This window comes from Ictalurus furcatus, chromosome 9, assembly GCF_023375685.1.
Source record: "Ictalurus furcatus strain D&B chromosome 9, Billie_1.0, whole genome shotgun sequence".
NCBI classification, from domain to species: Eukaryota; Metazoa; Chordata; class Actinopteri; order Siluriformes; family Ictaluridae; genus Ictalurus; species Ictalurus furcatus.
In genome coordinates this window covers 27,399,913-27,425,131 of record NC_071263.1, presented here as the reverse complement: position 1 = coordinate 27,425,131, position 25,219 = coordinate 27,399,913, and the positions used below count along the sequence as shown (strand labels likewise).

Sequence of the window (25,219 nt, the reverse complement as noted above, 5' to 3'; positions counted from 1 at the left end):
AATGGACGAGACCCCAGCATGTCTCATACACTAGTACTCGTAATTCCAGAGGTGGTGCTAAAGGCCATTTTCCACTCATCCCTTTCTCGGATGTGGATGAGATTATATGCACTGCTCTTGTCTAATTTCGTAAAGATTCAGGCTTCTCTGAGCTGTTTGAGGGCCGATGGGATAAAAGGTAATGGGTAGCGATATTTGGTAGTGATTTGGCAAATGATTTAATTAAAACTCACAATGCCCATGACAATTTACAACTTGCTTACAACTTGACCAAATCATTTAAAAAAGTATTTGGACCAGCAAATTTGCAAATTTATTTCCCTGTCACATCTATTATTTATATATATATATACAGTGAGGGAAAAAAGTATTTGATCCCCTGCTGATTTTGTATGTTTACCCACTGACAAAGAAATGATCAGTCTATAACTTTAATGGTAGATTTATTTGAACAGTGAGAGACAGAATAACAACAAAAAAATCCAGAAAAACGCACATCAAAAATGTTATAAATTGATTTGCATTTTAATGAGGGAAATAAGTATTTGACCCCTCTGCAAAACATGACTTAGTACTTGGTTTAAAAACCCTTGTTGGCAATCACAGAGGTCAGACGTTTCTTGTAGTTGGCCACCAGGTTTGCACACATCTCAGGAGGGATTTTGTCCCACTCCTCTTTGCAGATGTTCTCCAAATCATTAAGGTTTCGAGGCTGACGTTTGGCAACTCGAACCTTCAGCTCTTTCCACAGATTTTCTATGGGATTAAGGTCTGGAGACTGCCTAGGTCACTCCAGGACCTTAATGTGCATCTTCTTGAGCCACTCCTTTGTTGCCTTGGCCATGTGTTTTGGGTCATTGTCATGCTGGAATATCCATCCACGACCCATTTTCAATGCCCTGTCTGAGGGAAGGAGGTTTTCACCCAAGATTTGACGGTACATGGCCCCGTCCATCGTCCCTTTGATGCGGTGAAGTTGTCCTGTCCCCTTAGCAGAAAAAAAACCCCAAAGCATAATGTTTCCACCTCCATGTTTGACGGTGGGGATGGTGTTCCAGGGGTCATAGGCAGCATTCCTCCTCCTCCAAACACGGCGAGTTGAGTTGATGCCATTTTGGTCTCATCTGACCTCAACGCTTTCACCCAGTTGTCCTCAGAATCATTCAGATGTTCATTGGCAAACTTCAGACGGGGATGTATATGTGTTTTCTTGAGCAGCGGACCTTGCGCGCGCTGCAGGATTTCAGTCCTTCACGGCGTAGTGTGTTACCAATTGTTTTCTTGGTGACTATGGTCCCAGCTGCCTTGAGATCATTGACAAGATCCTCCCGTGTAGTTCTGGGCTGATTCCTCACTGTTCTCATGATCAATGCAAGTCCACGAGGTGAGATCTTGCATGGAGCCCCAGGCCGAGGGAGATTGACAGTTCTTTTCTGCTTCTTCCATTTGCGAATAATCGCACCAACTGTTGTCCCCTTCTCACCAAGCTGCTTGGCAATGGTCTTGTAGCCCATTCCAGACTTGTGTAGGTCTACAGTCTTGTCCCTGACATCCTTGGAGAGCTCTTTGGTCTTGGCTATGGTGGAGAGTTTGGAATATGACTGATTGATTGCTTCTGTGGACAGGTGTCTTTTATACAGGTAACAAACTGATATTAGGAGCACTCCCTTTAAGAGTGTGCTCCTAATCTCAGCTTGTTACCTGTATAAAAGACACCTGGGAGCCAGAAATCTTTCTGATTGAGAGGGGGTCAAATACTTTTTTCCCTCATTAAAATGCAAATTAATTTATAAAATTTTTGACATGTGTTTTTCTGGATTTTTTTGTTGTTATTCTGTCTCTCACTGTTCAAATACAACTACCATTAAAATTATAGACTGATCATTTCTTTGTCAGTGGGCAAACGTACAAAATCAGCAGGGGATCAAATACTTTTTTCCCTCACTGTATATATATATATATATATATATATATATATAACTGAACCCTGTCCAGGGTGTACCACGCCTTGTGCCCGATGCTCCCTGGGATAGGCTCCAGGCTCACCCGTGACCCTGAAAAGGAGTAAGCGGTTGAAGATGGATGGATGGATGGATCAATAACTGAAGCTAAAAATCACACCAAAGCATTTTGAATTATTTTATTAATATTTAAGAACCCTGTAAGCAGCAGGATATTTCAGTTTCACAAAATATTAAGTTCATCTCATTTCAGATCAAACTAGTCATGCAGTTAATTAGTGGAATGTCCAACTGTACGGGTACAGGTACATCTACTGAGTGTCATCTCATCACTCTTAGAAACAACAGCGCTTTACAATGATTAATTGTTTTTTAAAGTTGCAAGCTTGTAGTTGGATCAAACCAGGGAACCTGGAGCTTTAAGGTGACAACACTACCTGGTGCACTCCGGAAACCGGAGTGCGCGGAGGAAACCCCCGCAGCACGGGGAGAACATGCAAACTCCACACACACAGGGCCACGGTGGGAATCGAACCCCCGACCCTGGAGGTGTGAGGCGAGCGTGCTAACCACTAAACTTGCTTGATAAGATGTTTTTTTTCAGTTAATTTTCATGCATATTTGTATATATAAGGCCCTGGGGACAGAAATGGCACCCATTCAGTGCAATGGCTCATATGTATGTATGATTGTAGAAGTGTTAAATTGAATGAATATGAGAAATTATTAGTTTATTGTATTATGTATTCGTTTATTTGTAATTCATACTGCAATAAAATTTGTCCTTGCAACCAATTTGGATTGACAGATTGATATATTTATGGTATGAATTGTTTATTCAGTTTATGAATATACTCATACATTCATACAATATGTTCTGAATAATGCATTCATTTGAATTTCAGAAAGTAATTAATAAACATAACTGTAACATTTATAACAAAGATTTGTAACAATTGTAACCAAGTGATTATTAAACATAATTGTAACATTTGAATTAACATCACAAACACAGAAATAATCCAATCACCAAAATGTTATAACAATCCTAACTACACTTTTAAAAAATGTTTATCATTGTAGACATACAGATATAATGTTTAAAAGAAACCATTTAAATCCATTTAAAAATTTCATATTTCATAAAATATGAAAATAACTTTTAGTAAAATTGATTCTATATTTAGATAATAGTAAGTCAGTAGATGTTCAATTGTCAGACATAATTAGCGCTCCAGTTCCTGATTCACCTGAGTGATAACATTAGTGATGGAACTGTGAGTGATGGAGTTGTCCTCTTCACAAATGGTAATATATATTTTGCAGGTCATCCATTATTGAACATTAAACATCTGCTTCAGACTAATAAAAGCCTGATCTTTAGTGATTCCATTCCACGCATCTGGATACACAGCTGGCAATGCTTTATACCGTTCAGCAAATTGCTTATTGAATGTCACCAGCACATACTTCCAGTAATCTGAGGCCTCTATAGACATGTCAGGTGCAATATGCCAATCTGGGTAGTATTTCCGGTAGTCTTTGTACGGATGAGGTTGGTAATTTGTTTCATGGTTTTGAAACGTCCCATTGCCATGAACACTAGATGTACAAATCTCTTCACAAAGGATATTAGTCGTTACGGATCTGTACGTACCCAGTCCTTGTGATCTGTGTACAGCTGCATGGTGTAGCTGATGTTCCTTCCCACCTGCCTCACATGGTGTTTTGCAAAATGGACACTGCACTCCACAACCAAACACCCTCTTGAAAAGCTCATCTTGGGGTTTTACAGGCACATTGTTCAGGGTCTCAGTGGTATCAGTGGACTCTGAGATCTCCTTTGCTATTTGTTGTTTCAGGTCCTCAATACATTCATAGAGACATTTGGTGAATGGTTCACAACAACTTGTGTTCTGAAACAGGACCCTCTCCACTGTACTCATGGATATTGAGATGACATCACTCAAAGCTTTGCAAAGGTTCTTGATCAAAACTGTAGTACCTTCTGCATTATTGGGCAAAGGAGACCCATTGGCTTCCAGCTTAGATGCTTCTATTGCGTTAGTGATCTTTTTAACTACTCTGTCCAGCTTCTTCATTTTTAATTCTTGCAAAGAAATGTCTCTGGAGAAACATTTAATGATGTGATTGTATATCCAGTCTTTGACATAATTCTCATAATGCAAAGTATACTCTACAAAGTCACTGAAGTTGGATTTTTCCAGTAGTTCCTTCAGGATGGTGTACTGAAACAGCGTTCGTGAACTATACTCAGTAGACTTATACTCCAAAACTGCATCAACAATGTCAGGTCCGAGGGACTGGTCGATGTACTCAGTCACTGCTGGTTTGAGACAGAGCTGAGTAAAGTCTTGTGCTTTCCTCTGGCACTGGTCCCTCTTTCTGTACAAATCAATGAAATCAGAGAGATACTGACTCTTAAATTTCTGTACATGATTTAATGGATCATGCTCAGTGAGATACTTCCTGTGCATCTCAAGGAATTTCCGAGAGGCAATGCCACAAATGTGCAATTTCAGGTCAAATTCAAATTTGGTATTGAATTTGGAGCCTGCTTTTTTGAGGTGTTCATCAATTTTATCAAGCACATCTTTTGTAAATGTCTCTTGGTAATCACTTTTGGATTGTGTGAACTGTTCAATCATCCTACTACAACTGTTAATGGCATCAACTGCAACAATCTGTAGGTCTTGTTTTAGACTTTTTTTTTTAATAATATTTATTACTTGTTCAATTTTCCCCAAGTTTAAATGTCTTGTCTTGGCCTTGAAATCTTCTTGCCCATATTGTGTCAAACTCTTAACGTTCTGCAAATCCTCCATGACTTGGCGATTTCCTAAACTTGCTCGCAGTTGCTTCAAAACATCAGCGGGAACATCCTTTTCTTTTAGACCAGTGATGTTTGCCACTTCTCTATTCCACATTCTCTCAAAATCAGCCATGAGGTCATCATCAGACACCGCATCGTTACGATCTTTGTAATTCTGCAGTAACTGCTGGACCTGGTACTCAATCATAGCAGCTTGCTTATTTTGTATCTCTTCAACTTTCTCCTTGTTTCTCCTCTTCTCAGCAGCAGTAAATAATCTCTGTTTAACATCCTGCTTCATTTCATTCTCCAGAGATTTAATGCTATTGGAAAAATCAGCTTTGTACTTTACCACTAAATGCACATTACGATCTTTCCTTTTGTAGTAGTCTTTCAATTTGTCAGTAATTTCTTTTGTTTGAACTGCAATCTCTTTATGTGAATTATTTTGAAGTGCCTCAACAACCTCATGAACACTGCTGCTTTCAGTATTAGATATTTGAACTTCTGCACTAGCAAACAAAGCGAGGATATGTCTTCTGAAAGACCACTCCCATTCAGAAAACTCTCTGCAAAGGTTATCATAGGCATGGGCCACAAGAGTGTTTCTGAAACTAAAGATGAAGTTCTCAAACTTCACGGCCTTCCACAAGCTACTCATCCACTGCAGGAACTCTGGGATCTGAGAGGGCTCTTCATCTTTTCTCACTTTAAGCATCTCCAAGAGGTTTTTCTTAAAATCCAACACAGCTACACTGTAGCCTGTATTAACTGGTGCCATTGGTGGTGTTCCATGCCATAGGCCTGGTATATACCAGTTATTCTTTTCCACATCATAATCTAAGACATCTGTGAATTTCTTCACATTAGGCTGCTTTTCCATTTCAGCCGCAATCACTGTCATCTCATTTAATTGGTCCAGGAGCTTTTTTCGGTCTGTCATGTTTTTGTCATATGCAGATACACCAGCAACATTTTGGTGGACAAAGTGGCAGACTGTTTTTTTACCAACTTCCTTCATCCGTAAAAAAGCATGAACTGCTATCTGTAAGATGTCCTTCATCTCTGTGGAATTCTCCATTGCTACATTAATGATGGTTACATCACTCAGACCAATCACAAATGTGGCCAACTCATTGTCATGTTCATAACTGTCATCCAGTTGTGCCAGTGCTGGTGATTTCAAACCCTCTGTATCAATCAGAAGGACAAAGTCACAAAGTAACTCCTCCTTCAAGTCTTTGCCCACAGGAAGGAAAATCATGAATGCTCCACGTGTGCATCGTCCACTGCTCACTGCAAACTGAACTCCAAACATAGTGTTGAGTAGTGTTGATTTACCCGTACTCTGAACTCCTAACACAGTGATAACCAGCAAACGGCTCTTCTGGCCAACCATCCTGTGAAGCTCCATGAGAACATCACTCACCCATTTCTCTGGGATATTTGATGCATCTCCATCGAGTAGTTCAAGAGGAAACCCAGCTAGAAGCATTTTGGCAGCCAGAGTAGGGAGACTGCTTATTCTGTCAGACTTTTTAGTTGAACCAAATGAAGCAACCTCATAGATTTGTCCCATTTCTCTCATGTAGTGCTCTATTCCAAGAGAACAATCAAGAAGCTCCTGGTCTATTCGAACTATACCATCTCTGTCCTTTTGTTGTTCACACTTTGTATATTCTTTCCGTAGGTTTGACATGTCTTTGCGCGATCGCATGTCCAGTTTTAGTCCCAGCCATCTGAGAAAAAAGGCTCGCTCAATGTCATCAGAGTTTGATAATGCCTTTATTAAGATGTCCATTGTTTCTGTCAATTTATAGTTGCTTTGTTTCTTCCAAATGTCATCTTTGTCTTTTTGAAGTTTGACCTTATACTCCTCCAAAGTCAACCCTCCTGGTTGTTGTAATCGGCATTCCTCTTTTTCTATCTGAGCCAGTCTTTTCCAGTTTTCACCTTGCAGTGGCAGCCGTGTCTTTTTATATTCCACTATTTGACGAACTCCAATACTTTTCATGATTTTCTCTGCTTTTTCCTCTGCTGATCCACAGGCTCTGTTTTCACATTCATCAATGCAAAGACCTAATTCCTGAGCAATTTTCTTCATACTCTCAATTTCTGTGATTGATGATCTGTGATTCTCACTTAGCACTTTGTTAATGGCAGAACTGATCATATTTGAGAAATTAGCCATATTCAATGTGTGGCTTTTCACAATGGTGTGATTTTTTTCCAATTGCAGAGTATCAACTGCTGCTTTGATAGAAGACTTCACATTCTGGTTCATAATTGGCTGAGTATTAACCACAAGAAAGATATTGGTTTTCATTCCTTGTAAAGAGGCAAACAACCTTAGCTCATTTTTGTCAACACTGTCTAGGAACACAAAGACAGCTGTTGACACCTGAGTAAGGAAACTGAAGTGTGTTACAAATGTGCAAGCATCTCCTCTTAAATTAGCAATAGCCACTGGTTCAGGAAAGACATCGATGCTATTGTTTCCACATGGCAGACTCCAGCAGATTTCAACCATCCCATTACTGATTACCCTTCGAGCAGATCCTCCAATCATTTCTCGATGTGAAAAGAAGTCATGGTGCTGCTGTGACTTGTTGAGCACTTGGTTCAAAACCTGTGACTTGGACAAACTGCAGTTGCTTAGCCTCACAAACGATATCAAGGGAATTTTTGCATGAACAACACTGTCCTCAACAAACCCTTTAGATTCTGACATTGAATGTGGACGCCATTCTTTCAGGATACCTCTAAGAGCCCATAACATGAGAGTGCTTTGATCATGTACTCCAGGAGGTAACAGAAATGGTATTGCAAACTGGCACATTGACATTTTAAGTGCTATTTGTTGCTGAAGGAAACTGTCTGCACAGACAAAGAGGGCAGTGTGGAGATCTAGAAGATTTGGAGTAGCATCACAGCTCTGCTCAGCAAACATGTCATCTGTTTCTTTATTTTCACCAGGTACACATAAAGATCTTGAATTTGAATTAGCCATCAGTAATTTGCGTAGGGAAGCCCATGGTAAGGCTTGTAATGAGTGAACCTCTTCATCAGATACACTGGCACTGTTGATCTCCAGCAAAGACCTCTGAGTCAGCTTGTTTGGGTAGTACTTTTCAAGTCTCAGTCTTTTAAAAAATGCACGAAAATCATCTGAAAGTAGAGATCATTTTATATCAATTTCACTATTAATTTAGAAGCTATGCCCCACCCTAGAAAAAAACTCTTAATTCAGATCTCCTTATTATCTCTACAGTCTAATTTAGACAGCAATGAGACCAAATGGAAATGAAACAGTGAACTATCCCTAATTCTCCTGTCTCTCTTTTTCTCCTGAGACATAAGCCTCAAATACATTTCTTCTTGAATTTCAGTAGAGATCTCAACAAAGTAACATTCTGTCCTCAAATCCAGTAAATTTGTCAAGTTCATTCAAATATGCTGCCAGGTTTATGATAAACTTACTAATGTATATTTAGAGAGATGTACTGTTTACTTTTGATATAATATAATGTCAATATATTAATCAGACATGTCCACTATTGTATTTACAATAGGACAATCTAAGTTCTTGGAGAAAAGTAGTCTAGTGTACTTATATGTGATATGTGTTTATATGTTATTTGTTAGCATACTTGAAGAGAAATTCACTTGGTGGCAAATAATCTATATTCCAACTATTATTTTAGTTTTAGATGTAATTATATGGGTATTCTAAATACTCAGGTCTACCTATTTATTGTACACATTATGTATGTTTCATGTTTTAATTCTATATTCTATTCTGATCATTTTTGTAACATGAATAAAAATATAATGGAATTATACATCAATGTAATTCCACTTTTATTTCAACTTCATAAACAGTCATTTTAACTTAATTTTACTTGGCAGTCAATTCTTAATAACCTAAAAAAGACATAGTACATGAGCTAGTGTCCCAAGTGTTGTTGTTTTTTAGCTATTGTCTCAAACCCAAATGCCTTCAGTGTATAGCAATAAATGATTACCTATATACCTATATACCTATATATATATATATATATATATATATATATATATATATATATATATATATATATATATATATAAGGTGCATATACCATGCGTATTCCATTAGTTTACTTCTCCCAAACTAAATTTAGAAGAAGTTTCTCTTTTTCCCTTTTCATACATTATTGTGACCACGTCAGTATTTACTCACCTTTGAGCTGCTTTAACTCCATTTGTGCGGATCCTGAGCCACAGTCTTTTACTAAAGGAAACATGTTTAATTAGACACCGGTAGTTGGCTTGCAGTTACAAAGTATTATTAATCAAAGTATATTAGCATAGTATGAAATTAATAATAATAAAAAAAACATGAATAAATATTAGAACAAACATTTAATACTCTAAAATGCTAGTGTGTAGTTCATACTTTCATCTGTGTTTCTTCACCATAGGTTTGTTGGTAATTACAGATTTTCAGAAATACCTGGAGAAATACAGAACATGATTTGATGCAGATTTGAAAACCCCTGTGATAGTTCATGCTTTACTGCTGCCAGTATTATATGTAGTAATATTTTAGACCTCATTGACAAGCATAAGCTATTGAATGCCAATCATAATTACTGTGAACTACTGTTCATTTTTATTATTTCTTATGCTTATATTACATTTGTTCATTTCTCAAAATGCATGAATAAAGTATGTTTTCCCCCAGTTTCCACTAGCCCTATCTCTGTAACCAGTGTAATCTCAAACTCAAAATTTTGGGCAGAATATTCGGAAAACTCCCTCACCTTCTTACCCATTGGACTCACAAATAGCTATAATACAATATAAGATCTGAGCAATGCCGTGCCACAGACCTCACCTACAAATAAGATAAACCTTTTTATTGCCTCACTTATGTCCCAGACAAATGATCTAGCCATTCAACTGAGACATAAAATTGAGACTGGATTCATTGGTCCTATCAAAAGTTTAAAACAAGTTAACCCAGTAGCCTAGAGACTAAATCAGCCTTCAGCATATACAATTGCTCACATTCCATGGTTGATTGCTAAAACCCGTATGTTATATATTACAGGGGCAGAAATCCAGAGCTTAGCCTCCACTCCTTCTGGACACAGGGTCTTAGGCAAGTAAAGAGCTATTTTTGAAGTTCGGAGGAGCTAAGGATATGCAGCTTCATCAATCAGAAGTTACTAAGATGTATGTAAATTAGCAAAGACGATGGATGATGATGTAATATGCTCTAGCCCTATCCCAATGCAGCATGGTGACATAGCACAGCAGTTAGGCTTATACTTACATGGCAATAACATTCATGAAATCTATCATTCAGGGTTTCATCACAGTACTAAGACAGTGCTGGTTAAAGTAGTGAATTACCTACCTACCTGTTTGTGTTGCTTGACCTTAATGCAGCTTTTGATATCATTTATCATAATTATCATAATAGATAAACTAGAAAAAGTTGTTGCAATTAGGGAAACAGCCCTTTCTTGGCTCAGGTCTTATTTAACAGACTGTTATCAGTTTGTAGATGCAAATGGTGGCTTCACTATGCATAATAAAGTTTGGTGTTCCATAAGGTTCTATTTTAGGCCCACTGCTCTTTTCTCCATATCTTCTACCTCTAGGTCAAATTATTTGTAAACATGGTATTAGCTTACACTGCTATGCTGATGACACACAGCTATGTGCTCCATCAATGCCATATGAGAGACACCAGCTTAATAAAATTGAGGAATGTTATTTGAATAGATTCGGAATGTGGATGTTAGACACTGGATGCTTAGTATCTTCCTTCTACTTAATTCTGAAAATAAATAAATACTTTACTTCAAATGCAGCTAAAAGTAAGCTTTGTGATTATGTAGTAACTATGGATGGCCATTCAGTTATACCATGTGCAGCAGTAAAATACCTTGTTGTTTACCAAGCTCATGTAGATACTATTATTAGGATAGCCATTTTCATCTCAGAAATAGCTAAGATAAAACATTGCTAAGATAAGAAATGATGCAGAAAAACTAGTTTATGCTTTTGTCACCTTTAGTTTGGATTATTGTAATGCCTTGCTGTCTGGATGTTCCAGCAGGTGGAGAAACAAGCTCTGATTAGTCCAGAATGCAGCAACCAGAGTCCTTACTAGAACCAGAAGATTTGACCAAAATGTTGCATTGATTATAAAATACTACTATTTTATTTTACCCCCGTCCCCCACACACAATTCACACTTAAAGTTAAAACTCTAAAGAAATCAGAAATGACTCTGAGGCTCATACTCAAGATCCTCTCACACTTAACACTGCTTATCTCCACAGTACAAAGCTGTGGATGGGTAATGATTTATAATCTCACTATATGGTGTCACCCAGAAGAGGATGGGTTCCCTTTTGAGTCTGGTTCCTCTAAAGATTTCTTCCTAATGTCAGCTGTTTTCCTCATTAGGGGAATTTAAATCTATATCTGAATTTCTGTAAAACTGCTTTGTGAAAATGTCCATTGTTAAAAGAACTACATAAATATACTTAAAAAATGGATTAAATAGACAGCAGACCAACATACCTCATAATACTACTCGACTCTAAAGGACAGGGTTTATGCATGCTGTTCCTATACACTGGGAGGGGTACCATACAGAGGAATGCACCTGGATCACTGCTGAGGCAATACTACTCTTCATATACTACTCTTCATATAGAATACTTCTAATCGTGAAATTCCACTGAAAACAGACACAGTAGTAGACCCCATCGGAGACAGATTGCACAGCTTTGGGAACTGGACAATGTGGGAGGTGGGATCTTCCCCTCCCCACCAGTAATTACCATAATATAATTTCATTATCAGACCAGGTTCCTGAACAAGCTAAGAAAAATATATTTTAAAAAATATGTAGGCAAATAACCTCCAATGTCTCCAATACAAAATCTCATATTTTTATTTCTTCTCTTTTCTTGCAAACAACACAGACGTGTATGTTCTGTAAAACACCCATTAAACCTTGTAGATGGAACAGTAAAATCAAATGTTTATAGCTGACAACAAAATGAGGACAAAAATAAACGTGTAGTGTAGAAAATTATGAAGTGTTATATTTGCTTACCAAATGGACTCCCAGCTGAGACAAGTGCTCAGGGTGATGTCTGTGCAGCTGGTTATGATCAGAATTTATAACCCCAAAGTGAAAGTAGATTAACTTCCTGTTAAAGGAAATAGCAGCTGAATGACACCTTGTTCTGGGGGGAGTATGATTTCCTGGAAACTACTCAGAACTTTCTGTAACTGAAGTTCCTTTGTGCGTTAGAACATGATGTGCCAAGACAATTCAAATCCGTGAAAGGTAAAGAAAAATATATAAAAATATAACATTTCTACAAACAGTTTTGAATTTTTCTAAGATTTTAAAATAAGGAAAGAAGTGGGAAAAATTTAAAATTCAACATGGAATTCACAATTTTCTGCTTTGACATATAGGTGATTGTCCATGAGTCTCTGAAGCACTTGTTTCACATGGATAACATGAATTTCTTGGAATGAAGAGTAAATCAAAATGTTGTCAATGTAGGCATACATTTTTTACACCAGTATTCGTAATGGACGAGACCCCAGCATGTCTCATACACTAGTACTCGTAATTCCAGAGGTGGTGCTAAAGGCCATTTTCCACTCATCCCTTTCTCGGATGTGGATGAGATTATATGCACTGCTCTTGTCTAATTTCGTAAAGATTCAGGCTTCTCTGAGCTGTTTGAGGGCCGATGGGATAAAAGGTAATGGGTAGCGATATTTGGTAGTGATTTGGCAAATGATTTAATTAAAACTCACAATGCCCATGACAATTTACAACTTGCTTACAACTTGACCAAATCATTTAAAAAAGTATTTGGACCAGCAAATTTGCAAATTTATTTCATAAATTTGCATAAATTTACATATATATATATATATATGTATAACTGAACCCTGTCCAGGGTGTACCACGCCTTGTGCCCGATGCTCCCTGGGATAGGCTCCAGGCTCACCCGTGACCCTGAAAAGGAGTAAGCGGTTGAAGATGGATGGATGGATGGATGGATCAATAACTGAAGCTAAAAATCACACCAAAGCATTTTGAATTATTTTATTAATATTTAAGAACCCTGTAAGCAGCAGGATATTTCAGTTTCACAAAATGTTAAGTTCATCTCATTTCAGATCAAACTAGTCATGCAGTTAATTAGTGGAATGTCCAACTGTACGGGTACAGGTACATCTACTGAGTGTCATCTCATCACTCTTAGAAACAACAGCGCTTTACAATGATTAATTGTTTTTTAAAGTTGCAAGCTTGTAGTTGGATCAAACCAGGGAACCTGGAGCTTTAAGGTGACAACACTACCTGGTGCACTCCGGAAACCGGAGTACGCGGAGGAAACCCCCGCAGCACGGGGAGAACATGCAAACTCCACACACACAGGGCCACGGTGGGAATCGAACCCCCGACCCTGGAGGTGTGAGGCGAGCGTGCTAACCACTAAACTTGCTTGATAAGATGTTTTTTTTCAGTTAATTTTCATGCATATTTGTATATATAAGGCCCTGTGGACAGAAATGGCACCCATTCAGTGCAATGGCTCATATGTATGTATGATTGTAGAAGTGTTAAATTGAATGAATATGAGAAATTATTAGTTTATTGTATTATGTATTCGTTTATTTGTAATTCATACTGCAATAAAATTTGTCCTTGCAACCAATTTGGATTGACAGATTGATATATTTATGGTATGAATTGTTTATTCAGTTTATGAATATACTCATACATTCATACAATATGTTCTGAATAATGCATTCATTTGAATTTCAGAAAGTAATTAATAAACATAACTGTAACATTTATAACAAAGATTTGTAACAATTGTAACCAAGTGATTATTAAACATAATTGTAACATTTGAATTAACATCACAAACACAGAAATAATCCAATCACCAAAATGTTATAACAATCCTAACTACACTTTTAAAAAATGTTTATCATTGTAGACATACAGATATAATGTTTAAAAGAAACCATTTAAATCCATTTAAAAATTTCATATTTCATAAAATATGAAAATAACTTTTAGTAAAATTGATTCTATATTTAGATAATAGTAAGTCAGTAGATGTTCAATTGTCAGACATAATTAGCGCTCCAGTTCCTGATTCACCTGAGTGATAACATTAGTGATGGAACTGTGAGTGATGGAGTTGTCCTCTTCACAAATGGTAATATATATTTTGCAGGTCATCCATTATTGAACATTAAACATCTGCTTCAGACTAATAAAAGCCTGATCTTTAGTGATTCCATTCCACGCATCTGGATACACAGCTGGCAATGCTTTATACAGTTCAGCAAATTGCTTATTGAATGTCACCAGCACATACTTCCAGTAATCTGAGGCCTCTATAGACATGTCAGGTGCAATATGCCAGTCTGGGTAATATTTCCGGTAGTCTTTGTACGGATGAGGTTGGTAATTTGTTTCATGGTTTTGAAACGTCCCATTGCCATGAACACTAGATGTACAAATCTCTTCACAAAGGATATTAGTCGTTACGGATCTGTACGTACCCAGTCCTTGTGATCTGTGTACAGCTGCATGGTGTAGCTGATGTTCCTTCCCACCTGCCTCACATGGTGTTTTGCAAAATGGACACTGCACTCCACAACCAAACACCCTCTTGAAAAGCTCATCTTGGGGTTTTACAGGCACATTGTTCAGGGTCTCAGTGGTATCAGTGGACTCTGAGATCTCCTTTGCTATTTGCTGTTTCAGGTCCTCAATACATTCATAGAGACATTTGGTGAATGGTTCACAACAACTTGTGTTCTGAAACAGGACCCTCTCCACTGTACTCATGGATATTGAGATGACATCACTCAAAGCTTTGCAAAGGTTCTTGATCAAAACTGTAGTACCTTCTGCATTATTGGGCAAAGGAGACCCATTGGCTTCCAGCTTAGATGCTTCTATTGCGTTAGTGATCTTTTTAACTACTCTGTCCAGCTTCTTCATTTTTAATTCTTGCAAAGAAATGTCTCTGGAGAAACATTTAATGATGTGATTGTATATCCAGTCTTTGACATAATTCTCATAATGCAAAGTATACTCTACAAAGTCACTGAAGTTGGATTTTTCCAGTAGTTCCTTCAGGATGGTGTACTGAAACAGCATTCGTGAACTATACTCAGTAGACTTATACTCCAAAACTGCATCAACAATGTCAGGTCCGAGGGACTGGTCGATGTACTCAGTCACTGCTGGCTTGAGACAGAGCTGAGTAAAGTCTTGTGCTTTCCTCTGGCACTGGTCCCTCTTTCTGTACAAATCAATGAAATCAGAGAGATACTGACTCTTAAATTTCTGTACATGATTTAATGGATCTTGCTCAGTGATATACTTCCTGTGCATATCAAGGAATTTCCGAGAGGCAATGCCACAAATGTGCAATTTCAGGTCAAATTCAAATTTGGTATTGAATTTGGAGCCTGCTTTTTTGAGGTGTTCATCAATTTTATCAAGCACATCTTTTGTAAATGTCTCTTGGTAATCACTTTTGGATTGTGTGAACTGTTCAATCATCCTACTACAACTGTTAATGACATCAACTGCAACAATCTGTAGGTCTTGTTTTAGACTTTTTTTTTTAATAATATTTATTACTTGTTCAATTTTCCCCAAGTTTAAATGTCTTGTCTTGGCCTTGAAATCTTCTTGCCCATATTGTGTCAAACTCTTAACGTTCTGCAAATCCTCCATGACTTGGCGATTTCCTAAACTTGCTCGCAGTTGCTTCAAAACATCAGCGGGAACATCCTTTTCTTTTAGACCAGTGATGTTTGCCACTTCTCTATTCCACATTCTCTCAAAATCAGCCATGAGGTCATCATCAGACACCGCATCGTTACGATCTTTGTAATTCTGCAGTAACTGCTGGACCTGGTACTCAATCATAGCAGCTTGCTTATTTTGTATCTCTTCAACTTTCTCCTTGTTTCTCCTCTTCTCAGCAGCAGTAAATAATCTCTGTTTAACATCCTGCTTCATTTCATTCTCCAGAGATTTAATGCTATTGGAAAAATCAGCTTTGTACTTTACCACTAAATGCACATTACGATCTTTCCTTTTGTAGTAGTCTTTCAATTTGTCAGTAATTTCTTTTGTTTGAACTGCAATCTCTTTATGTGAATTATTTTGAAGTGCCTCAACAACCTCATGAACACTGCTGCTTTCAGTATTAGATATTTGAACTTCTGCACTAGCAAACAAAGCGAGGATATGTCTTCTGAAAGACCACTCCCATTCAGAAAACTCTCTGCAAAGGTTATCATAGGCATGGGCCACAAGAGTGTTTCTGAAACTAAAGATGAAGTTCTCAAACTTCACGGCCTTCCACAAGCTACTCATCCACTGCAGGAACTCTGGGATCTGAGAGGGCTCTTCATCTTTTCTCACTTTAAGCATCTCCAAGAGGTTTTTCTTAAAATCCAACACAGCTACACTGTAGCCTGTATTAACTGGTGCCATTGGTGGTGTTCCATGCCATAGGCCTGGTATATACCAGTTATTCTTTTCCACATCATAATCTAAGACATCTGTGAATTTCTTCACATTAGGCTGCTTTTCCATTTCAGCCGCAATCACTGTCATCTCATTTAATTGGTCCAGGAGCTTTTTTCGGTCTGTCATGTTTTTGTCATATGCAGATACACCAGCAACATTTTGGTGGACAAAGTGGCAGACTGTTTTTTTACCAACTTCCTTCATCCGTAAAAAAGCATGAACTGCTATCTGTAAGATGTCCTTCATCTCTGTGGAATTCTCCATTGCTACATTAATGATGGTTACATCACTCAGACCAATCACAAATGTGGCCAACTCATTGTCATGTTCATAACTGTCATCCAGTTGTGCCAGTGCTGGTGATTTCAAACCCTCTGTATCAATCAGAAGGACAAAGTCACAAAGTAACTCCTCCTTCAAGTCTTTGCCCACAGGAAGGAAAATCATGAATGCTCCACGTGTGCATCGTCCACTGCTCACTGCAAACTGAACTCCAAACATAGTGTTGAGTAGTGTTGATTTACCCGTACTCTGAACCCCTAACACAGTGATAACCAGCAAACGGCTCTTCTGGCCAACCATCCTGTGAAGCTCCATGAGAACATCACTCACCCATTTCTCTGGGATATTTGATGCATCTCCATCGAGTAGTTCAAGAGGAAACCCAGCTAGAAGCATTTTGGCAGCCAGAGTAGGGAGACTGCTTATTCTGTCAGACTTTTTAGTTGAACCAAATGAAGCAACCTCATAGATTTGTCCCATTTCTCTCATGTAGTGCTCTATTCCAAGAGAACAATCAAGAAGCTCCTGGTCTATTCGAACTATACCATCTCTGTCCTTTTGTTGTTCACACTTTGTATATTCTTTCCGTAGGTTTGACATGTCTTTGCGCGATCGCATGTCCAGTTTTAGTCCCAGCCATCTGAGAAAAAAGGCTCGCTCAATGTCATCAGAGTTTGATAATGCCTTTATTAAGATGTCCATTGTTTCTGTCAATTTATAGTTGCTTTGTTTCTTCCAAATGTCATCTTTGTCTTTTTGAAGTTTGACCTTATACTCCTCCAAAGTCAACCCTCCTGGTTGTTGTAATCGGCATTCCTCTTTTTCTATCTGAGCCAGTCTTTTCCAATTTTCACCTTGCAGTGGCAGCCGTGTCTTTTTATATTCCACTATTTGACGAACTCCAATACTTTTCATGATTTTCTCTGCTTTTTCCTCTGCTGATCCACAGGCTCTGTTTTCACATTCATCAATGCAAAGACCTAATTCCTGAGCAGTTCTCTTCATACTCTCAATTTCTGTGATTGATGATCTGTGATTCTCACTTAGCACTTTGTTAATGGCAGAACTGATCATGCTTGAGAAATTAGCCATATTCGATGTTTGGCTTTTCACAATGGTGTGATTTTTTTCCAATTGCAGAGTATCAACTGCTGCTTTGATAGAAGACTTCACATTCTGGCTCATTTTTTTCTGAGCATTAACCACAAGAAAGATATTGGTTTTCATTCCTTGTAAAGAGGCAAACAACCTTTGCTCATTTTTGTCAACACTGTCTAGGAACACAAAGACAGCTGTTGACACCTGAGTAAGGAAACTGAAGTGTGTTACAAAAGTGAAAGCATCTCCTCTTAAATTAGCAATAGCCACTGGTTCAGGAAAGACATCGATGCTATTGTTTCCACATGGCAGACTCCAGCAGATTTCAACCATCCCATTACTGATTACCCTTTGAGCAGATCCTCCAATCATTTCTCGATGTGAAAAGAAGTCATGGTGCTGCTGTGACTTGTTGAGCACTTGGTTCAAAACCTGTGACTTGGACAAACTGCAGTTGCTTAGCCTCACAAACGATATCAAGGGAATTTTTGCATGAACAACACTGTCCTCAACAAACCCTTTAGATTCTGACATTGAATGTGGACGCCATTCTTTCAGGATACCTCTAAGAGCCCATAACATGAGAGTGCTTTGATTATGTACTCCAGGAGGTAACAGAAATGGTATTGCAAACTGGCACATTGACATTTTAAGTGCTATTTGTTGCTGAAGGAAACTGTCTGCACAGACAAAGAGGGCAGTGTGGAGATCTAGAAGATTTGGAGTAGCATCACAGCTCTGCTCAGCAAACATGTCATCTGTTTCTTTATTTTCACCAGGTACACATAAAGATCTTGAATTTGAATTAGCCATCAGTAATTTGCGTAGGAAAGCCCATGGTAAGGCTTGTAGTGAGTGAACCTCTTCATCAGATACACTGGCACTGTTGATCTCCAGCAAAGACCTCTGAGTCAGCTTGTTTGGGTAGTACTTTTCAAGTCCCAGTCTTTTAAAAAATGCACGAAAATCATCTGAAAGTAGAGATCATTTTATATCAATATCACTATTAATTTAGAAGCTATGCCCCACCCTAGAAAAAAACTCTTAATTCAAATCTCCTTATTATCTCTACAATCTAATTTAGACAGCAATGAAACCAAATGGAAATGAAACAGTGAACTATCCCTAATTCTCCCGTCTCTCTTTTTCTCCTGAGACATAAGCCTCAAATACATTTCTTCTTGAGTTTCAGTAGAGATCTCAACAAAGTAACATTCTGTCCTCAAATCCAGTAAATTTGTCAAGTTCATTCAAATATGCTGCCAGGTTTATGATAAACTTACTAATGTATATTTAGAGAGATGTACTGTTTACTTTTGATATAATATAATGTCAATATATTAATCAGAGATGTCCACTATTGTATTTACAATAGGACAATCTAAGTTCTTGGAGAAAAGTAGTCTAGTGTACTTATATGTGATATGTGATTATATGTTATTTGTTAGCATACTTGAAGAGAAATTCACTTGGTGGCAAATAATCTATATTCCAACTATTATTTTAGTTTTAGATGTAATTATATGGGTATTCTAAATACTCAGGTCTACCTATTTATTGTACACATTATGTATGTTTCATGTTTTAATTCAGATATACTATTCTGATCATTTTTGTAACATGAATAAAAATATAATGGAATTATAAATCAATGTAATTCCACTTTTATTTCAACTTCATAAACAGTCATTTTAACTTAATTTTACTTGGCAGTCAATTCTTAATAACCTAAAAAAGACATAGTACATGAGCTAGTGTCCCAAGTGTTGTTGTTTTTTAGCTATTGTCTCAAACCCAAATGCCTTCAGTGTATAGCAATAAATGATTACCTATATCTATATATATATATATATATATATAAGGTGCATATACCATGCGTATTCCATTAGTTTACTTCTCCCAAACTAAATTTAGAAGAAGTTTCTCTTTTTCCCTTTTCATACATTATTGTGACCACGTCAGTATTTACTCACCTTTGAGCTTCTTTAACTCCATTTGTGCGGATCCTGAGCCACAGTCTTTTACTAAAGGAAACATGTTTAATTAGACACCGGTAGATGGCTTGCAGTTACAAAGTATTATTAATCAAAGTATATTAGCATAGTATGAAATTAATAATAATAAAAAACATGCATAAATATTACAACAAACATTTAATACTCTAAAATGCTAGTGTGTAGTTCATACTTTCATCTGTGTTTCTTCACCATAGGTTTGTTGGTAATTACAGATTTTCAGAAATACCTGAAGAAATACAGAACATGATTTGATGCATTAAATGTTATGTAAAGGTGTGTAATCAGTGCGTGAATCATACATTGTCTGGGAAAATAAAAAAAAAAGCTGACCCCCTGAAAGAGAGCTAAAGCATTACACTATTTAGTGTGACATTTTGTACAATTTGTAAAACACCTAACTGAACAATGTAATTCCATATTTGGATAAACACACCTGAACAAGCTAACCAAGGTCTTGAGGATTACTAGCAGAGTTTGGAGGTTTGAGCTGAAGTCTGCAGATTTGAAAACCCCTGTGATAGTTCATGCTTTACTGCTGCCAGTATTATATGTAGTAATATTTTAGACCTCATTGACAAGCATAAGCTATTGAATGCCAATCATAATTACTGTGAACTACTGTTCATTTTTATTATTTGTTATGCTTATATTACATTTGTTCATTTCTCAAAATGCATGAATAAAGTATGTTTTTCCCCAGATTTCCACTAGCCCTATCTCTGTAACCAGTGTAATCTCAAACGCAAAATTTTTACTTTAGGAGTTTCCTACTATAGAGGACTTATTTCTGTGAAAATTTCAGGTTCGTATCTGGTCCCCCACCAGAGATATTCAACCCAAAATGTAGGGAAATTTTTTTAATGGCACTTTCTCACCCACATGAAAAAAAAGAGAAATCTCAAAACTGAAATGTTCTGCAAGCACACTATACTTACCTAGGTAACCTCAAAACAATTAAGGCTAAGACTCAAACCCTTCCCTTTATAAAAGTACCCTAAATGTAGAACAATGTGAGCAATCTTGAGCATTACTGTACATTTAGACTTAGGTACTAAGACTAAGGAACAAGAATGTGTAAAATGTTTATATATGTACATGTACCTTGTAATTTGTTTTAGAGATCAGTTTTTGTTCCAAGGAGCTAGAAATATGCGGTGCCAAGATATTGAGGTTTCTGTAAACAGCTGTATAACCAAATGTTTTGTGTGTCATGACACAAAGATGGCCGTCATGGTTAAACCAAGTAAGATCAAGTTAAAAACTGGTGGTTGTGGAATGCCAATCATAAAAGGTAATCATAAAAAAGAGGAAAATTTAAAAAGGTTGAGCAACCTATTATAGACCACTTTAGATGGAATGACCCTAAGATCTTATTGCTCTAACAATCAACGTGAATGGAGGCATTATTGGCCCTGGGCAGAATATTCGGAAAACTCCCTCACCTTCTTACCCATTGGACTCACAAATAGCTATAATACAATATAAGATCTGAGCAATGCCGTGCCACAGACCTCACCTACAAATAAGATAAACCTTTTTATTGCCTCACTTATGTCCCAGACAAATGGTCTAGCCATTCAACTGAGACATAAAATTGAGACTGGATTCATTGGTCCTATCAAAAGTTTAAAACAAGTTAACCCAGTAGCCTAGAGACTAAATCAGCCTTCATCATATACAATTGCTCACATTCCATGGTTGATTGCTAAAACCCGTCTGTTATATATTACAGGGGCAGAAATCCAGAGCTTAGCCTCCACTCCTTCTGGACACAGGGTCTTAGGCAAGTAAAGAGTTATTTTTGAAGTTCGGAGGAGCTAAGGATATGCAGCTTCATCAATCAGAAGTTACTAAGATGTATGTAAATTAGCAAAGATGATGGATGATGATGTAATATGCTCTAGCCCTATCCCAATGCAGCATGGTGACATAGCACAGCAGTTAGGCTTATACTTACATGGCAATAACATTCATGAAATCTATCATTCAGGGTTTCATCACAGTACTGACATAGTGCTGGTTAAAGTAGTGAATTACCTACCCACCTGTTTGTGTTGCTTGACCTTAATGCAGCTTTTGATATCATTTATCATAATTATCATAATAGATAGACTAGAAAAAGTTGTTGCAATTAGGGAAACAGCCCTTTCTTGGCTCAGGTCTTATTTAACAGACTGTTATCAGTTTGTAGATGCAAATGGTGGCTTCACTATGCATAATAAAGTTTGGTGTTCCATAAGGTTCTATTTTAGGCCCACTGCTCTTTTCTCCATATCTTCTACCTCTAGGTCAAATTATTTGTAAACATGGTATTAGCTTACACTGCTATGCTGATGACACACAGCTATGTGCTCCATCAATGCCATATGAGAGACACCAGCTTAATAAAGTTGAGGAATGTGCATTTGAATAGATTCAGAATGTGGATGTTAGACACTGGATGCTTAGTATCTTCCTTCTACTTAATTCTGAAAATAAATAAATACTTTACTTCAAATGCAGCTAAAAGTAAGCTTTGTGATTATGTAGTAACTATGGATGGCCATTCAGTTATACCATGTGCAGCAGTAAAATACCTTGTTGTTTACCAAGCTCATGTACATACTATTATTAGGATAGTCATTTTCATCTCAGAAATAGCTAAGATAAAACATTGCTAAGATAAGAAATGATGCAGAAAAACTAGTTTATGCTTTTGTCACCTTTAGTTTGGATTATTGTAATGCCTTGCTGTCTGGATGTTCCAGCAGGTGGAGAAACAAGTTCCAGTTAGTCTTTAGTCCAGAATGCAGCAACCAGAGTCCTTACTAGAACCAGAAGGTTTGACCAAAATGTTGCATTGATTATAAAATTATACTATTTTATTTCACCCCCGTCCCCCACACACAATTCACACTTAAAGTTAAAACTCTAAAGAAATCAGAAATGACTCTGAGGCTCATACTCAAGATCCTCTCACACTTAACACTGCTTATCTCCACAGTACAAACCTGTGGATGGGTAATGATTTATAATCTCACTATATTGTGTCACCCAGAAGAGGATGGGTTCCCTTTTGAGTCTGGTTCCTCTAAAGATTTCTTCCTAATGTCAGCTGTTTTCCTCATTAGGGGAATTTAAATCTATATCTGGACTTCTGTAAAACCGCTTTGTGAAAATGTCCATTGTTAAAAGAACTACATAAATATAATTAAAAATGGATTAAATAGACAGCAGACCAACATACCTCATAATACTACTCGACTCTAAAGGACAGGGTTTATGCATGCTGTACGTCATACACTGGGAGGGGTACCATACAGAGGAATGCACCTGGATCACTGCTGAGGTAATACTACTCTTCATATACTACTCCTCATATAGAATACTTCTAATCATGAACCTCCACTGAAAACAGACACAGTAGTAGACCCCATCGGAGACAGATTGCACAGCTTTGGGAACTGGACAATGTGGGAGGTAAGATCTTCCCCTCCCCACCAGCAATTACCATAATATAATTTCATTATCAGACCAGGTTCCTGAACAAGCTAAGAAAAATATCTTTTAAAAAATATGTAGGCAAATAACCTCCAATGTCTCCGACACAAAATCTCATATATTTTTATTTCCTCTCTTTTCTTGCAAACAACACAGACGTGTATGTTCTGTAAAACACCCATTAAACCTTGTAGATGGAACAGTAAAATCAAATGTTTATAGCTGACAACAAAATGAGGACAAAAATAAACGTGTAGTGTAGAAAATTATGAAGTGTTATATTTGCTTACCAAATGTACTCCCAGCTGGGACAGGTGCTCATTGTGATGTCTGTGCAGATGGTTATGATCAGAATTTATACCCCCAAAGTGAAAGCAGATTAACTTGCTCTTACAGGAAATAGCAGGTGAATGACACCTTGTTCTGGGGGGAGTATGATTTCTTGGAAACTACTCAGAACTTTCTGTAACTGAAGTTCCTTTGTGCGTTAGAACATGATGTGCCAAGACAATTCAAATCCGTGAAAGGTAAAGAAAAAGATATCAAAATTTAACATTTCTACAAACAGTTTTGAATTTTTCTAAGATTTTAAAATAAGGAAAGAAGTGGGAAAAATTTAAAATTCAACATGGAATTCACAATTTTCTGCTTTGACATATAGGTGATTGTCCATGAGTCTCTGAAGCACTTGTTTCACATGGGTAACATGAATTTCTTGGAATGAAGAGTAAATCAAAATGTTGTCAATGTAGGCATACATTTTTTACACCAGTATTCGTAATGGACGAGACCCCAGCATGTCTCATACACTAGTACTCGTAATTCCAGAGGTGGTGCTAAAGGCCATTTTCCACTCATCCCTTTCTCGGATGTGGATGAGATTATATGCACTGCTCTTGTCTAATTTCGTGAAGATTCAGGCTTCTCTGAGCTGTTTGAGGGCCAATGGGATAAAAGGTAATGGGTAGCGATATTTGGTAGTGATTTGGTTTAGCCCTCAATAATCAGGGCCTGAGACCGCTTCCTTTCTTTTCCACAAAGAAGGAGCTGGCTGATGCTGGTGATGTGGAGGGATGGATGTACCCCTGAGCTAGGGTGATGTAGACCTGCATGGCTTGACTTTCAGTGATGTTGAGGGGGTAAATGTGACTGTGAGGGGTCATGGTCCCAGGAATGAGGTCAATGCTTCAGTCGTAGGGCCAGTGAGGAAGCAGGCCAAAGGCTTTCATTTTGCTGAACACTTCACAAAAGTTTTGATACCCCAGAGGGATAGTCACATGGCATGATGAGTCAGGGCTTTCAGTGGAGGTAGATGCAGTTTCACTGAGGGGAAATGAAAACAGAAACTGAGACATTGCATTGACTCAGTAACATACCAAGCGTGTTCATAGAACAGGTGCTTTACATTTAGTGATGCCCACAAACCCCATAAAAGGTAGAGCTTACAGAGCGCTAAAAAAAGCAAACTGATAATTATACAGTGCCTCTTAAGCATGCCATAGGCTAAATATTCAAGTAATGCAGCTCAGCCACTGCAACTTTTTGAATAGTAAAGACACATATTAGCTCTTCCTGCTTTTTTTTTTAACGCAGCGTTTCTTTTGTCCAAGATTTGAAGCCAATCAGTTAAAGATTACATTAGTCAGTCATCTTACACATACATTTACAAAACTCAGGAGCTCTTGAAATATACAAATGTTTTTCCAAACTAACTGGTCAGGGCTTTTGTGGAACCAGACCCTTTTCCATTAAATATTCACCTGAGCAATAAAATGAGTCCTGAGTTCCTAGTTGTTGTATATCAATGATAGACTCTGTGTCCTCTTCATAAATGGTGATGCTTTTTGTTTTTTTATGTAGCATAAGCTGTGATATTTTGTCAATTTTGTCTCATGTAATATTGAAGGCATATAGTAGACTAATGAGAGCCTTTTCTTTG

The 25,219-nt window shown here is 37.5% G+C and overlaps 2 protein-coding genes across 8 annotated transcripts in view; both read right to left on the bottom strand.

Moving 5' to 3' along the window:
• Positions 1-2,778: 2,778 nt before the first annotated feature.
• Positions 2,779-12,085, bottom strand: LOC128613133 (up-regulator of cell proliferation-like). 4 transcript variants are annotated; one of them, XM_053633715.1, is made up of 5 exons: positions 11,915-12,085; positions 10,856-10,953; positions 9,230-9,286; positions 9,014-9,064; positions 2,779-7,962 (listed from the first exon to the last, which is right to left on the bottom strand). In XM_053633715.1, exons 4-5 carry the CDS (start codon positions 9,033-9,035, stop codon positions 3,296-3,298), a joined length of 4,689 nt encoding a protein of 1,562 aa, XP_053489690.1. In that variant the 5' UTR covers positions 9,036-9,064; positions 9,230-9,286; positions 10,856-10,953; positions 11,915-12,085; the 3' UTR covers positions 2,779-3,295. The 4 variants fall into 4 exon arrangements, with proteins under 4 accessions (XP_053489690.1, XP_053489689.1, XP_053489691.1 ...); XM_053633714.1 differs by having other exon boundaries at positions 9,230-10,953; XM_053633716.1 differs by lacking the exon at positions 10,856-10,953.
• Positions 12,086-13,569: 1,484 nt separating this feature from the next.
• The window catches only part of LOC128613134 (up-regulator of cell proliferation-like), a 27,439-nt gene continuing 15,789 nt past the window's right edge, over positions 13,570-25,219 (bottom strand). The window contains exons 1-5 of one of the 4 annotated variants that reach the window (XM_053633719.1): positions 23,571-23,601; positions 22,503-22,607; positions 19,970-20,026; positions 19,756-19,806; positions 13,570-18,753 (exon numbers count right to left, since the gene is read on the bottom strand). In XM_053633719.1, coding sequence (XP_053489694.1) covers positions 14,087-18,753; positions 19,756-19,777 — 4,689 coding nt within the window. In that variant the 5' untranslated portion in view covers positions 19,778-19,806; positions 19,970-20,026; positions 22,503-22,607; positions 23,571-23,601 and the 3' untranslated portion in view covers positions 13,570-14,086. Of the gene's footprint in view, positions 18,754-19,755; positions 19,807-19,969; positions 20,027-22,502; positions 23,655-25,219 lie in introns of those variants that run through there. The other 3 variants (XM_053633718.1, XM_053633720.1, XM_053633721.1) reach the window with 3 other exon arrangements.